The sequence below is a fragment of the Anabrus simplex genome, chromosome 1 (genome assembly GCF_040414725.1).
Source record: "Anabrus simplex isolate iqAnaSimp1 chromosome 1, ASM4041472v1, whole genome shotgun sequence".
Lineage (NCBI taxonomy): Eukaryota > Metazoa > Arthropoda > Insecta > Orthoptera > Tettigoniidae > Anabrus > Anabrus simplex.
The window spans coordinates 107,109,134-107,124,963 of record NC_090265.1 but is presented as its reverse complement, the minus strand read 5'-3'; the positions used below and the strand labels follow the sequence as shown (position 1 = coordinate 107,124,963).

The 15,830-nt window shown below is 38.0% G+C and overlaps 1 protein-coding gene across 1 annotated transcript in view; it reads right to left on the bottom strand.

The window, feature by feature from the left end:
• Positions 1 to 15,830, bottom strand: part of Rat1 (5'-3' exoribonuclease 2 Rat1) — a 184,425-nt gene that overhangs the window by 10,624 nt on the left and 157,971 nt on the right. Inside the window, exon 14 of the mRNA XM_068224996.1 lies at positions 12,940 to 13,114. Coding sequence (XP_068081097.1) covers positions 12,940 to 13,114 — 175 coding nt within the window. The remainder of the gene's footprint in view (positions 1 to 12,939; positions 13,115 to 15,830) is intronic.

The window sequence follows — 15,830 nt, the reverse complement described above, 5'->3', positions numbered from 1 at the left end:
AAGGTAGATGCTGCATACAGGAAGATCAAGGAAACCTTTGGAGAAAGGAAATCTAGGTGTATGAATATTAAGAGCTCAGATGGAAAGCCACTTCTAGATAAAGAAGACAAAGCAGAAAGATGGCAGGAGCATATCCAACAGTTGTATCAAGGTAAAGATGTAGATAATTTGGTTCTGGAACATGAAGAGGCTGTTGATGCTGATGAAATGGGAGACCCAATTTTGAGGTCAGAGTTCGACAGAGCTGTGAGTGACCTAAATAGGAACAAGGCACCTGGAATTGATGACATTCCCTCTGAATTACTGACTGCCTTAGGAGAAATCGGCAGGGCTAGGTTATTTCATTTAGTGTGCAAGATGTATGAGACAGGAGATGTCCCACCCGATTTTTGGCAGAATGTTGTTATACCTATTCCCAAGAAAGCGGTGCTGACAGGTGTGAAAACTACCGCACTATTAGTTTAGTATCTCATGTCTGCAAAATTTTAACACGTATTATTTACAGAAGAATGCAAAAACAAGTTGAAACTGAGTTGGGAGAAGATCAATTTGGCTTCAGAAGAAATGTAGGAACACGTGAAGCAATCCTGACTTTACGTCTGATCTTAGAGGATTGAATCAAGAAGGACAAGCCCACGTACATGGCATTCGTAGATCTAGAAAAGGCATTCGATGATGTTGATTGGACCAAGCTCTTTATGATTCTGAAGATGATAGGGATCAGATACCGAGAACGAAGAATTATCTACAATCTGTATAAAAATCAGTCTGCAGTGATAAGAATCGAGGGCTTTGAAAAAGAAGCAGCAATCCAGAAAGGAGTGAGGCAAGGCTGTAGTTTGTCCCCTCTCCTTTTCAATGTTTACATAGAACCGGCAGTAAAGGAAATCAAAGAGAAATTTGGAAAGGGAATCACAGTCCAAGGAGAGGAAATCAAAACCTTGAGATTTGCCGATGATAATGTTATTTTATCTGAGACTGCAGAAGATCTTGAGAAGTTGCTGAATGGTATGGATGAAGTCTTGGGTAAGGACTACAAGATGAAAATAAATAAGTCCAAAACAAAAGTAATGGAGTGCAGTCGAACGAAGGCAGGTGATGTCGGAAATATTAGATTAGGAAATGAAGTCTTAAAAGAAGTAGATGAATATTGTTACTTGGGTAGTAAAATAACTAACGATGGCAGAAGTAAAGAGGACATAAAATGCAGACTAGCACAAGCAAGGAAGAGTTTTCTTAAGAAAAGAAATTTGCTCACTTCAAACATTGATATCGGAATTAGAAAGATGTTTTTGAAGACTTTCGTGTGGAGCGTGGCATTGTATGGAAGTGAAACATGTACGATAACTAGCTCAGAAAGAAAGAGAATAGAAGCTTTTGAAATGTGGTGTTACAGAAGAATGCTGAAGGTGAGATGGATAGATCGAATCACGAATGAAGAGATACTGAATCGAATTGGTGAGAGGAGATCGATTTGGCTAAATTTGACGAGAAGAACAGATAGAATGATAGGAGACATCTTAAGACACCCAGGACTTGTTCAGTTGGTTTTTGAAGGAAGTGTAGGTGGTAAGAACGCTAGGGGTAGACCAAGGTATGAATATGACAAGCAGATTAGAGCAGATGTAGGATGAAATAGTTACGTAGAAATGAAAAGGTTGGCACATGATAGGTTGGCATGGAGAGCTGCATCAAACCAGTCTATGGACTGATGACTCAAACACATACATGCACTTTAAAAGTTTAAATTTAACTATTGCTGGTAGATAACATTTAGATGTTGGATGTAATATACCTTAATAATTAGGTAATTAGTACTTAAGTAATAATTAGGAATTATTCCTCCACAATTTCCGTGAATGTGGGAATTAACTAAGAGAACTTGCTGGTCAGTGTGTTAATATTTGTAAAAAAAAAAAAGTGGACTATTCCTATAGAAAAAATGATATAAATGTTTGTGTGGAAGAAAGTGTCTCAAGAAAGTCTTCGAAGGATAGTTCCAGAAGTGTCAAGAAAAAAGAAAGAGGAAACAAGAAAGCTACTGTATTTATGACCATCTAGAGTTACGGAGGTAAAGGGCAGTGTAGTTGTCTCTATATTTGTATTAATGCTAATAATTATTTGTTGGGTACATTGACGAGTAAAACACTGAAGCTCTGATCGTGCAGATCGTCCTTCAAACCTACTTCTCCTAAAATTACATAGACCTGACTTACGAATTACGATGAGATTGCAGGTGTTAGTGATCTCACCTATTATATTAATAAAAAATTTGTGAATATTTCATAATTACAAGGTACAGACATATGAAGTCCTTGCATTGCACGGGTCGGACGGAGGAAACAGTTCACCTCTTTGCGTGACGTCATCGGATCAACAGTACGGCCTGTACACCACGAAGGCAGTGGAGGTATGTTTGTGACATACTATATGTAGAGGAATACTTCTTGGGCTTTTATTCTATGGATAGCACCAAAGCAAATAATCTTAAATTACGAAGACCACTCTTTCCAATAATGTGATCAGTGAGACGTAAGGCAATGTTTTTGGTTTTATCAGTTTTCCTTACATATCAAATTCCTGTTTCCCATTTTATACTTTGTTTACCTCTTACTAGGTTAGCTGAATTACAGATGAGGGAAATGGAGAAAAGCAGTGAAAATTACTCAAAAATAAATAAATAAATAAATAAATAAATAAATAAATAAATAAATAAATAAATAAATAAATAAATAAATAAATAAATAAATAAATAAATAAATAAATAAATAAATAAATAAATAAATAAATAAATAAATAAATAAATAAATAAATAAATAAATAAATAAATAAATAAATAAATAAATAAATAAATAAATACTCTTTTACAACAAACGATGTTTTATTATAAACCACCTATTCAATACATCAAAATGTTATTACATTTGGAGTTTCCTCATTAATATGAAATGAAATATGAAGGCAAATAAGGTTTCTCTCCACTGCATCTTGTCTCTCCACCATTCCTCATCCAACACTGTGTTCCAGTCCAGGTTCTATTGTCCTCTCTTCCGTGTTATCTGTCTTCCTATTGCTTGTCTTGCATGACTTTCTTCTTTCATCCGCTTGATATATCCAAACCACCTCAATATGTTCTTCTCCAGTTTATGATTTAGATTTTTTTTTACATTTTGCTCTTTTCATGTCTTTATTCCCCACTCTATCACTCTTTGTCTTATGTACCATACTTCTCAGAATTTCATTTCCTCATTAATATGAAACTCTAAGGCCCGGTTTCTTCAACGAATGTTAGGTGTTAACTCTGCTGTTAAGGAGCCTTACTACATATGTAATTTAACAAAATGGTCATCTCATCAAGAATTGTTAACTCTAACAAATTGTTAATACTTGTGTTAAATTAACCTGGCAGCAGCCCTGTGTTAAACCTCTTAACACCTGCTAAAATTTCAAAATAGAGGCATGTAGAAGACGTAAGTTTGAAGCATTACTGCTGTATGAAGACAATTTATAAACTGAAGAAGGCAAGGGACGACCCATACTAAGAAATAACGACTTTTTAGAGTTGTCAGAAGATATATTTCTAATTACCAAAGCCATAATGAACAAGGTACTAGATGATATTGAAAATATGTTAGAGTTTCCAACAGATTGAAACTTATCAGTGTCTCCAGAGCAGCAGTTGCTTATAGATTTTACAAGGAGGGGTCAGACCCTGCATCCAATCGATTTCAACGAGCTTAATGTACCTGTTAGGGGACACTCAACAGTAACTCGTGTATAAGAGTTTAGGTCAATACGCTTTTGTTTTAGAAAAAAATTGAGGACAAATGTCATGAGGCAGAATCCGCTTCGGACCACATGGAGGTGATAGAATACTAAAATGCGAACACATTTTACTTAAACTTCTCAGGTCTGCAACCTAATAATTTCCAAAAAATTTATGAATCCCCTGATTCTAATGGAATATGTATATACCTGAAGAGTTGCAACCTAGACAAGTGGAGGAGTGGCCGAGTGGTCATCGTACTTGTCTTCGAACTGTGACGACATGAGTTCGAGTCCTGCCAGAGTCATACTTTTTCTACAAATTAAATTATTATTTCAGGGAATGTGAAGGCAAAAATGCGAATAAAATTAATAATCAAATTGCAGTGGAACTTTATTTCCTACCTCATAATGTGTACCGCTATTTGTGTAATATTTTTGTTCCAATTTTTATCTTATCGTTCCCTCAAATATTAATTTATTTTGCACAACAATATTATAGCTGCGACAAGACTCGAACTCACGTCTACAAGGTTCACAGGCAAGTACGGTGACCACTAGGCATTTCACTGTGATGTAACTCCCAAGTATATACTCGTATATGCCTTGCATTGGAATTGGGGGTTCATAAATTTTTCAGAAGTTATTAGGTTGTGGACCTGACATGTTTAAGTAAAATTTGTTTGCCTTTTAGTGTTCTACCACCTCCACTTGTTAGATATTATGCTTGAGACACTTTTCATGTAATTGTAGGCGACTATGTTCACGAGTGCAAGAAAAGAGTGTGTGTTATCCTGCAAGGAATTCCTGCTGCCATTGCAGCATTAAGGCATTACATTATTTTCCCCGCAATAAAAGAATGCCCGAAAATCATTCAAAGCATATCAATTATCACATTTTCCCGGTGATAAGAATATAAGAATAGTCTATAAGAATAGGCTATATCGAATATGGTGATATAACAGTCCGTGCTTTCATTTTTTAAGCACACTCGCATAATTTTAAATTAAAACTATAATAACAACACTTGTCTAGCATTCATCATAATAACGCTTTTGTTGCCTCTTACTTGACATGTTTACGTCTTATCGGTCTCCGCTAACCAAAACCTATAATAATGTCAACCATGTGTCTGTGAGACAAAATACTATTTCACCACACCACTAGGAGAGCTTTATGTACAGAAACAAACGACGCTCACTGCCAAACGCGTCCAGAAATCTCACGGAAATGTGTTAATTTGTCTTTAACAATTGTTTCATGACAAATGTTGGAAATGTGTTCATGAAACAGGGTACTTTTAAACGAAGTGTTAAATTAATAACAATTGTTACTTAAAATTTGTTAAGTAAAATTTAACATAGAGTAGAAGAAACCGGGCCTAAATGTAATAACATTTTGATGAACTGAATAGGTGGTTTATAATAAAACGCTGTATTTAAACAGACTTTCAATACGGATTAAAAGATGAGGTTAGTTACTTGCAACACTACTCTTTTGTCGGAAATCACCCAGAACTAATTGAGCTGCTTTTCTCTGGATTTTTTCCAGTTCTTAAATCAAGTAATCCTGGTGAGGATCCCATACACTGGAACCATACTCTATTTTGTTCATTCATACCATACTCATACTATTCATACCATATTCTAGCATGTTTATACATCAAAATAATCAATTTTTATACCTAGAAATGAGTTATAACTGATATAAATATAATTAACTACCTGACTATAGTTTTCTGTAAACCCTGTACAAAAATTCATACAACATCAAAACAAAACTGTAATTAAATGAATACTCTATACAACTGTAATGAATATTATACAGGTTGAAAAAACAGCAGCTATATTACTGATAAAAGGAATTTCAAGAATGGCATTAAACTGGTTTTCTTTTTAGGTACCAACACCTGACACGGACTATAACAAAATATTATTTCATCACAATCATCATCAATTCCCCTTTTCCAGCTTGCCCTAGCTGGAAGGTCAGTAAGGTTTCTCTCCACTGCATCTTGTCTCTCCACCATTCCTCATCCAACACTGTGTTGCAGTCCAGGTTCTGTTGTCCTATGCTGTTTTTCACAGAGCCTTGGTCTCCCTCGTCCTCTCTTCCCATTGCTTGTCTTGCATGACTTTCTTCTTTCATCTGTTTGACATATCCAAACCACCTCAATATGTTCTTCTCCAGCTTGTGATTTACATATTCCTCCCCCCCCCCCCCCATTTTGCTCTTTTCATAAATGTCTTTATTCCTGACTCTATTTCTCTTTGTCTTATGTACCATACTTCTCAGGAATTTCATTTCAGCTGCCTGTACCCTACTCTCATCTCTTCTTTAGTCCTCATTGGTACATCTTTATTACTTATTAATCTCCATACCTGGTGGTAAAAGGCACTGCTCAGTTGTATCCTTCTAATAATTTCTATATCCATTCTTCCATTTTTCTGTCAGTTCATCTCCTAAGTATCTGAAGTGTTCTACTATTTCCAGTTCCTTGTCTCCAATTTTGATAGCTCCTTTTCCTCCTTTACTTCCTCCACTCATCACCATTGTCATCTTCTACACGTCTATCGTCAATCCTCATGGTTCAATCCTTCTATTCAGTACATCAGCTGTTTTTATAGCTTTTCATCTTCTTCCCAAATCACATCATCATCCGCATACATCATTACATTCTTTCTTTCCTCTCAATTATCTTCCCTTGCTGCCTTTATGATATCATCCATCACCATTATGAAGACTAAAGGTGACAACACACTCTTTTGTTTTAGCGCATTGTCAATTCCAAACCATTCTTGCCAATGCCTATTTGATCAGGGGATGCTGTTGTATGCCTTTTCTAAGTCTAAAAGTCATTACTATATCCTTCCCACTTTCCCTGGTCTTTTACATGATTTGTCTCAGAATGGAAATGGGTTCTACTGTTGACCTTCAACTTCTGAATCCAAATTGTTCCTTTTCTAACCGACTTTCCACCTTTCTCTAATTCTTCTTTACAATATAATTTCCATTATCTTCGCAATTTGGGAGAAGATGGTGGTTACTCGGTAGTTACTGTGCAACACCTGCCTTTCTTAAACATTGGTATTAGAAGCCCCTTTTTGCAATCCTCCGGCACCTTTTCTTTCTGGAAATACTAAGTTCCCATGGAGGGAATTAGATTCTTTTCCACCAATAGAGCATATAAAAAATCAGATCAAAAATTAGATGGATGGCTTTTCCGGCGTTTGCTCTATTAACCAGCGTTTCGTCTTAGGTCTGACACTAGACTCTTCAGAGTGGGATGTGTCAGACCCTACCCACTGACGCTGGGGTGTATGCAGGTGAACTTATCAGAAGCTTATTTATGAAGCACAGTCTGATAACTGCATACGGGAGATAAAACTCCACAATGGAATTAATGCCCGCCTAGCAATTCCAAATGGAAATTCTAAGTTCCCATGGAGGGAATTAGATTCTTTTCCACCAATAGAGCATATAAAAAATCAGATCAAAACTTAGATGGATGGCTTTTCCGGTGTTTGCTCTATTAACCAGCGTTTCGTCTTAGGTCTGACACTAGACTCTTCAGAGTGGGATGTGTCAGACCCTACCCACTGACGCTGGGGTGTATGCAGGTGAACTTATCAGAAGCTTATTTATGAAGCACAGTCTGATAACGAAACGCTGGTTAATAGAGCAAACGCCGGAAAAGCCATCCATCTAATTTTTGATCTGATTTTTTATATGCTTTATTGGTGGAAAAGAATCTAATTCCCTCCATGGGAACTTAGAATTTCCATTTGGAATTGCTAGGCGGGCATTAATTCCATTGTGGAGTTTTATCTCCCGTATGCAGTTATCAGACTGTGCTTCATAAATAAGCTTCTGATAAGTTCACCTGCATACACCCCAGCGTCAGTGGGTAGGGTCTGACACATCCCACTCTGAAGAGTCTAGTGTCAGACCTAAGACGAAACGCTGGTTAATAGAGCAAACGCCGGAAAAGCCATCCATCTAATTTTTGATCTGACTTTTTCTTTCTCCATACACACTTGTATATTCTGTAAGACCACTGGAGTTCTGCCAGACCTATGGCTACTTCAGCCATTCTCAAAACTTTTCCTCATCTTCATCTTTTTAACTGCCCATTCCATCTCCGTCATTGTAACGTTAAGTTCCTTCTTTGTTACTTCTTCTATCCCTGCTGCCTGGATACCTTCACCAACTAGTTTCTCACGTTCAGCAGCTCACTGATATAAGGTAGAACCCTGATAATTCAAAATCGGTTAATTCAAAACCCCACCTAATTCGAAGAAGCTCTCGTTCGTGAAAGCATAAGGTACGGTTTCGCATGTTATTTAAATTGCTTAATTCAAAATAAGGATAATTCGTAATTCGAAGAACAATGTCGGGCCCATTACCAAAATTCAGACTGGAAGGAAAGGAAGACCCCTGAAGATTGGAAGAAGGGGGTAATTATACCCATTTTCAAGAAGGGGAATAGAAAAGAGTAAGAACTATAGGGGAGTCACATTAATATGCCACTGTTTAAAGGTGTTTGAGAAGATTCTGGGGAATAGAATCAGAAAGAGGGTGGAAGAAAAGTTAAAAGAAAAGCAGTATGGTTTCAGATCACGAAGGTCCACAGTAAACCTTATATTCACAGTAAGACAACAACAAGAGCATCATTATGAATGGGTTACGGATCTTGTGATGGCTTTCGTGGACTTTGAGAAAGCTTATGACCATGTGCGTAGAAACAAGGTATGGGAAGCCTTACAGAGCAAAAGGTGTTGAGGAACAGACCGTAGAAAGAGTGAAGGAAATGTGCAATGGGAGAGTCAGTTGTGTGAAAATAGGAGGAGAGAGAACAGGCTGGTTCGAGCAAAAAGGTGGATTAAAACAAGGAAGTGCTCTGTCACCTTTGCTCTTCGTAGTAACAATGGACAAGATACTGACAAAAGTGGCAAGGAAAATTGAAGAAGGAAAAATGAAAGTGATGATGTTTGCAGATGACCTGTTAGTCTGGGGAGAAAAGGAAGAGGATATCCAGGAACAGTTAGATGCTTGGGTAGATGAGGTGGAACAATATGGAATAAAATTTAATGCCCAAAAGAGCGAGATAGTGATCACAACTAGAAAGAAGGAGAGACCTTACGAGAGGGATAATGCTTGGAGGGGAACAGCTTAGGAAGGTAGAGAGTTTCAAGTACTTAGGAAGTATAATAGAGGAAAGTGGAAGAAATGATAAGGAAATAATCGAGCGTGGAAGATAAGCAGGAGCATTTCTGAAAAGTGTCAGAAGCCAGGTTTGGAGCAAGGATGTCCCTTAGAGAAGTAAAAGGGTGATATACAGGATGTACTATACAACCTATTCTGACGTATACAGCTGAGACTTGGGTAATGAGGCAGAGAGCCGTGAATAGAATACAGGCAAGTGAAATGAAATTTCTGAGAAGCAGGATAGGAGTGACAAGATGGATTAAGATGAGAAATGAGGAGGTTCGAGATATAGTAAAAGAAGAGCCACTACAGAATAGGATAGAGGCATCTAGACTTAGATGGTATGGACACACGAAGAGAATGACAGAGGAAACGATACAGAGGAGGATGCACGAAATGGAGATAACAGGTAAACGACCAAAAAGAAGACCAAGAGACAGGTGGATAAAAGGAGTGGAAGAGTGCGTACAGGGAAGATGTGAAGACTGGGCAAGAGTGACTAGGGAGAAGTGGTAGGACGACAAGAGGAGATGGAGAGGCTTATGTTCCAAGCAGACCCGGCCAACAGCTGGAGACTGCAGAGGATGATGATGATGATGAATTCAAAACTGTCTTTACATAAAAAAAATTAAAAAAAAGTATTTTACTAATTTAAATTAAAATTTTCTCCGCATCATGAAAGAACACCTCTTTTGGAATGTGCAGGGGTAGCTTTCTGCATTTTCACTCACTTCGGTGTGTCTACAGTGTGCTTCATATTTGCTAAGTTCGAGTGAAATTGTAATTCTTTTCTATTCAGCATTTTAAGTAACGTCACAATAATACGTAGCAGGCAGTGTGTGGAGAGCAGAATCCGCGAACACTGACGACGCCGACAGTTAGCGAAAGAGCGTAACTCATATCATCAGTTCATATGCTCAGGATAATACTGTCAATGCCAATGTACCTGCATTGTTTTCTTTTTAATGCCGAGTCCAAATGGACTTATGGTTTTAAAGGAGAGAAGTGCCAGGCAGAAAAAGTCATACAAGGGTGGGGTCGATGTACTGTGTTCTGTGTTGCAATGCAGACAGAAGCGGGAGACTTCTTCCCCTCGTCACAGGAAAGTTTGACAAGCCTGATGTTTTAAAGGCTTCGGATACTATTCGTGCAAGTTCAAGGCATCTAAAATTGCAAACGGTAGAGTAATACAAACAAGAAGGCACCTGCACGGGGGAGCCAGCATAATTTGTCCTGATCTTTGAATCGTGCTTTCTTTTTTTTTTTTTTTTTTTTTTTTTTGTTGTTGTTGTGTGAGGTTATGTTTTGCCAGTGATTTATCCAAGTGCATATGAATAAAGTAAAGGATACATTTGAGAATTAGTTTTTTTCCATGGCATTTGAAAGGTTTAAACTCTGAATCAAGGGGACTGCATGCGTTAATGGCTCTTAGAATACTTTAAAATATTTCAGAATATTACGTGATTAGTGCCTCGGCAGGAAATTGTACTGCAAGGATAGCGAAAGACTCCCCTCGCCATATGAAAGTTCGATAAGCCACGATGTTTTAAGGGCATCGGGTACTTTCCGTGCAAGTACAAGGCATCTAAAATGCACACAGTACAGTAATCCAATAAACAACACTTTGCACAGGAGACCCAGCATAGATTTCTCCTCGTTTTTGAATCATGCTTTTTTCTTTAATTACGTGAGGTTATGTTTGCCAGTGACTTATCGAAGTGCATTATTTGAATACTCTAAATGCACTTTGTTGGATACGTGTTGAAAATAGTTGTTTTTTTTTTTTTTCCCCATGGCATTTTGAAAGGTTTAAACTGCGAGTCATGGTTCATTGCGTGCAGTAATGGGTCTTATAATATTTTGTGATGCGGCAAGGGTTGGCATTTCTGAATTGGGAGTTGGCGGTTAATTCAAAATCACATAATTCGAAGTCCGATTTTTGTGTCCCAATGACTTTGAATTAACGAGGTTTTACTGTATTCTTTCCACCTGTTCATTATTTCTTCTGATTTTGTCAGAATTACTCCTCCTTTATTCTTCACAAATCCTATGTTCACCATTTCATTCCATTTCTTATAATTCCAAATAATAATTTTTTCCCCCATGGTTTAAATTTTCCTTTACATCCTGAGTGAATGTCTTCCAACTTTTCTTTGGTTACTACTTTTTTTGCAAACTCTTTCCACTTCAATATATCTGGCTCTACACTCTTCAATCTTCTCCATTCCTTCCCAGTTTTCTTCTTTTCGTTTACTTTATCGTTCACTCTATAATTCTACCATGTTGTCTCCTTCTTCCTTACCTTTCCTGATGTTAAGCCACATGTTTTCTCTGCACACCTTACAAATGCATTCTTAAAATTATTCCATTCCTGTTCAACATGACTAATATCTGCCCTTGGTATCAGTTTTTGTAATTGTTTCCTGAACCTCCTTTTCCTTCAATCTCTAGAACCTTTTGTTTTTTTTTGTTTTTTTGTTTTTTGTTTTTGGATCTTGCCAAATTTCAACTTTGCTAACACTGGTCTATGGTCACCCCCAACATCCCTTTTCCACTAATATGAAATCAATCAATGTTTTCATTCTTCTGCCTCCTGATCCATACCTGGTAAGCTTCTGGCTATTTTATATTATATATGTTATTTATATTACAGTGGAACCTTGGACTGCGAGCATAATTTGTTCTGGCAACATGCTTGTAATCCAAAGCGCTCGTATATCAAAGCAAGTTTTCCCATAACAAACAACTGAAACGCAGATGATTCGTCCATACCGTTTCTAAAACAAAATATAACATAAAACAAATTAATGTGCACTTTTCCTTACAATAGAATCATTGTTGGTGTGAGGGAGACGAGAGATGATGTGAAGCACGAATTTCACTAAGGGAATCACTGCTATCTGTTGGCTCACTGGAATTGTTTTCTTTTCATGCAACTTTAACATGGAACCTGTCCAATGACTGTTGCTTTTGCCTCTTTTGAGGATTTCACAAAAAATGTGACATTGCATTGTCACTGAACTGATTCATTGCTCGTACTGCTACAGCCTTATTTGGATGGTGTTCTTCTACAAAATTTTGCACCGTTTCCCACATTTTGCACTTCTCCCGAATCTCAGTTGAAGTGACAGATTCCATTGACTTTTCCTCCTCCTCTTCCCCGGACGAGATCTCCATAACCTCCTCTTGTTGTTTGCGATGCAGGTCCATCAGTTCGTTGGTGGTCAGTTACTGGCTATGTTCTTCCACCGGCTCTTGAATGTCCACGTCATTCACCTCCAGCCCCATGGTCTTCCCCAAGGACACAATATCATCCACAATCGGCGGCTCATTGTCACCAACAATCCCAAGAACACTGTCAGGCTACAGCTTTCTCCAAGCGGAAGTGAGAGTTCTCTTGGTGACTCCATCCCAGGCTTTATCGATGATCTTCAGGCAGTTCACGATGGGGAAATGATTTCTTCCAAACTCTCGGAGGGTAAGGTTTGTTTCTTTAGTCACTTTGAAGCATCGCTGAAATAGTGCTTTGGTATAGCTTCTTGAAGTTCAAAATGACTTACTGATCCATAGGCTGGAGTATTGGAGTAATGTTGGGAGGAAGGAACTTAACCTTAACGAACATGAATTCCTCCAGTAAGTCGTCCTCAAGGCCTCAAGACCTGGAGGATGAGCAGGAGCATTGTCCATAACCAGGAAGACTTTGAGCGGCAGATTATTTTCTGAAAGGTATTTATTCACTACAGGAACAAAGACCTCGTTCATACATTCAACAAACGAACAGGGGAGGGGAAAACGTAGGCACACATGACGCTCATATTACAGAACCTCACTCACTTATCAAGTTACAATTTATTTAAAATGTTTGCTCCTCTTGCAAAACACTTGTAGACCAAGTTTCTCACATTCCGAGGTTTCACTGTATTTATAAACTGGAATAGCTTACATAAAAAGCTTCCAACAACTTACCCTCCCGCTGAAACACAATCTTCAGCAAGCAACACTTTTCCTCTCATGCCATCAATACCAATATCTACTTCTTCTTCTTTAAAAATTTTGTTTTCGTACAGCCCTTTTACAAATACAAATCCAGAATTCTTGGGTGCAACATACAATCTATCATCTCCTCTTACATTTCTTCTTTCTGAAATCAAAGAAATATTCATAAAGTTTAACATATGGTATGTATTAACTGTGCATGAGTTATTTTATAAATAATATCATTAATCATTAATAATTGGTATTAGTGGCATAAAAATGTAAAATTTGCATATTTGTGTAAAAACTGCTAACTATGCATAAAAATGCTTTATTGCAAATGAATAAAACATAGGATACTAATCATAACTTATCCCTCAGAGATGAACACATGTACCGATATTACCATCAGCAATATCAGCACACTGAAAACAAGATACAGTGGAATTTCGTTAGCGCTTTCTCAATTACTGTGCTTTCTCATTTAACATGACGATTTCCTAAGTCCCAGTCCCAATTCTACTACAGTGAAATGTCGTGAGTGCGTTCCTCATTAACCGTATTCCCGCTTAGCGCATCGTAAATTCGAAGTCCCGGTTCTCATTGTATTAAATCTATACAAAAGTAACTCGCATATCGCGTCACAAATTTTCACTATTACCGCTTTGTATGATCACTAGACCTGGGATTTTAAGGCAAATGCCTATTTCGTTCCTTACGAAATAACATGATTTTTTAAAAATATGTTGACATTTCATGACAAATCCCTTACATTAATATAGTTTTATAGTGCCCTAAAATGCCTATTTGGACCTTTAGAGCCTATTTTACTATTTTAGTGCCTAAAATTGCCTATTTTCTACATTTAAAATTCAAGTTATGTAATTTTTACAATCACACAATGGACATCCCTGGAACGAGCAGAACAGCAGAGGGTGGGTTTTTCACAGAAATGTGCTCTTCCCCGACAACTGTCACCAAAGGAATACTGAGTGAAGTTTGGAGGTGGAGGATTAGCTCAGAAGAACGAGCAGGTAGTAAAGGACGTACTGTGTCGAGTGACGGGGTGAGGGGGAGGATTATCTAGGAAGAACAAGGAGCAGGTAGTAAGAAGGGACATACTGTGTCAATTCGCCAGTGAAAGAACACCTTTTAAGTGAATATAGTTCATCGTGCCTAAAACAAAATCATCTAAGAGTGCGCTTATACAACAATGGCTTGTACAATTTCCACGGATGACTTTTGATGGGAAGATTATTTTCTGCCAGTACTGCAATAAACAGGTATGTGCATATATCTGAAATTTCATATTAATCTAAAACGAAGGTTTTGATATTGGCTCCTCTAATTAATTGTAGAGACCTAGTCCAGGCGACCTGGGTTCGATTTCCAGTACCGGCAGTAATTTAGAAATCTATGAGGTCTGGAACAGTGTTGACCCAGCATCGTGAGGACAATTGAGAAGCTACAGTGGGCAGGGGTCACGGAGGCAAGGCAATACGGCTGAGGGATGTATCGTGCTGACCACATGCCACCCAATATCTGCAGGCCATGAGCTGGGCAGCAACCGTTATTGAAAGCCAAGGCCCTTCGGGGACTGTAGTGTTCTTGTTCTTAATTAACTTTAGAGTAATAATGGCTTAATTTAAATAGTTCAAAATTACAAATTTTATTCAATACCCTACCTTTTCTATTCCTCATCTTAGTCTCTAATTGACATCACTTTATTGTGTTTTAGATTTCACATGAGAAAAAATGCCACCTTCAGCAGCATGCAGATACTGCCAGTCACAAAGCGAAAGCAGCCATGAAAAGTAACATTGGACAGACTCTGCTCACACAAACTATATCTCCTACAACCCATAATGGTTTCTATGCTGATATGTGTAGAGCCCTAGTTGCAGCAAATAGCCCCTGGAATACTGTGCATAATCTGGTATTCAGAGATTTACAGAAATACACCAAGCAGCACATCCCATCAGCATCTACATTAAAGAAAAACTACTTAGATATTTGTTACAATGAGGTCATTTTGTCAATCAGGGAGGATATTGTTGAGTCTTGCATATGGTTGTGTGTGGACGAATCCACCGACTCTGTGGTCAGGTACATTGCTAACCTTATAGTAGGAAAACTGGAACCCAATCAGGCATCTACCGCTCACCTTCTTTGCTCTAAACAGCTTGAGAAAGTCAATAGTCAAAGCATTACATACTTCATCAACAAGGGGTTGCAACTGTTGTATCCTGGGAGTGTCGATGATTCTAAAGTCCTTCTCCTTGTCCCCGATGCTGCTTCCTACACGATTGCCACTGCATCTCTCCTCAAAACTTTCTATCCTTCTTTAATTCATGTTACTTGCATGGCGCATGCCTTGCATATACTCGCAGAAACAGTTAGGGCCGAGTTTCCTGCAGTAAATACTTTCATTTCAACAATGAAGAAAGTGTTCTGTAAGGCTCCATCAAGAATAGCCATCTTTCGAGAGAAACTCCCCTCTATACCCTTCCACCACAGCCAATCATCACCCGTTGGGGTTCCTGGATGGAAGCTGCCCTGTATTATGCTGAACATCTTGAGGAAATCATGACTGTGATAGACAATTTGCCTTTAACGGACAACTCTGCATGTGTGTCGTCTGTCAAAGAGCTGTTAAATGATTGTTCCAGTGTTCAGAGAGAAATTGCGTATATTCAAGCATTTTTTTCATTTCTTACAATCACCATTACAAAAATGGAGGAAAAAATAAACAGCCTCAAACAGCAATTTTCTGTAATCGAGGAAGCTGAGAATAAGAGACAAAGTGCTAGGGTTAAGGTAGGGGATAAAATAAGAGACAAGTGGTCTAATGTACTGCAGAAGAACCCAGGTTATTCAGTGCT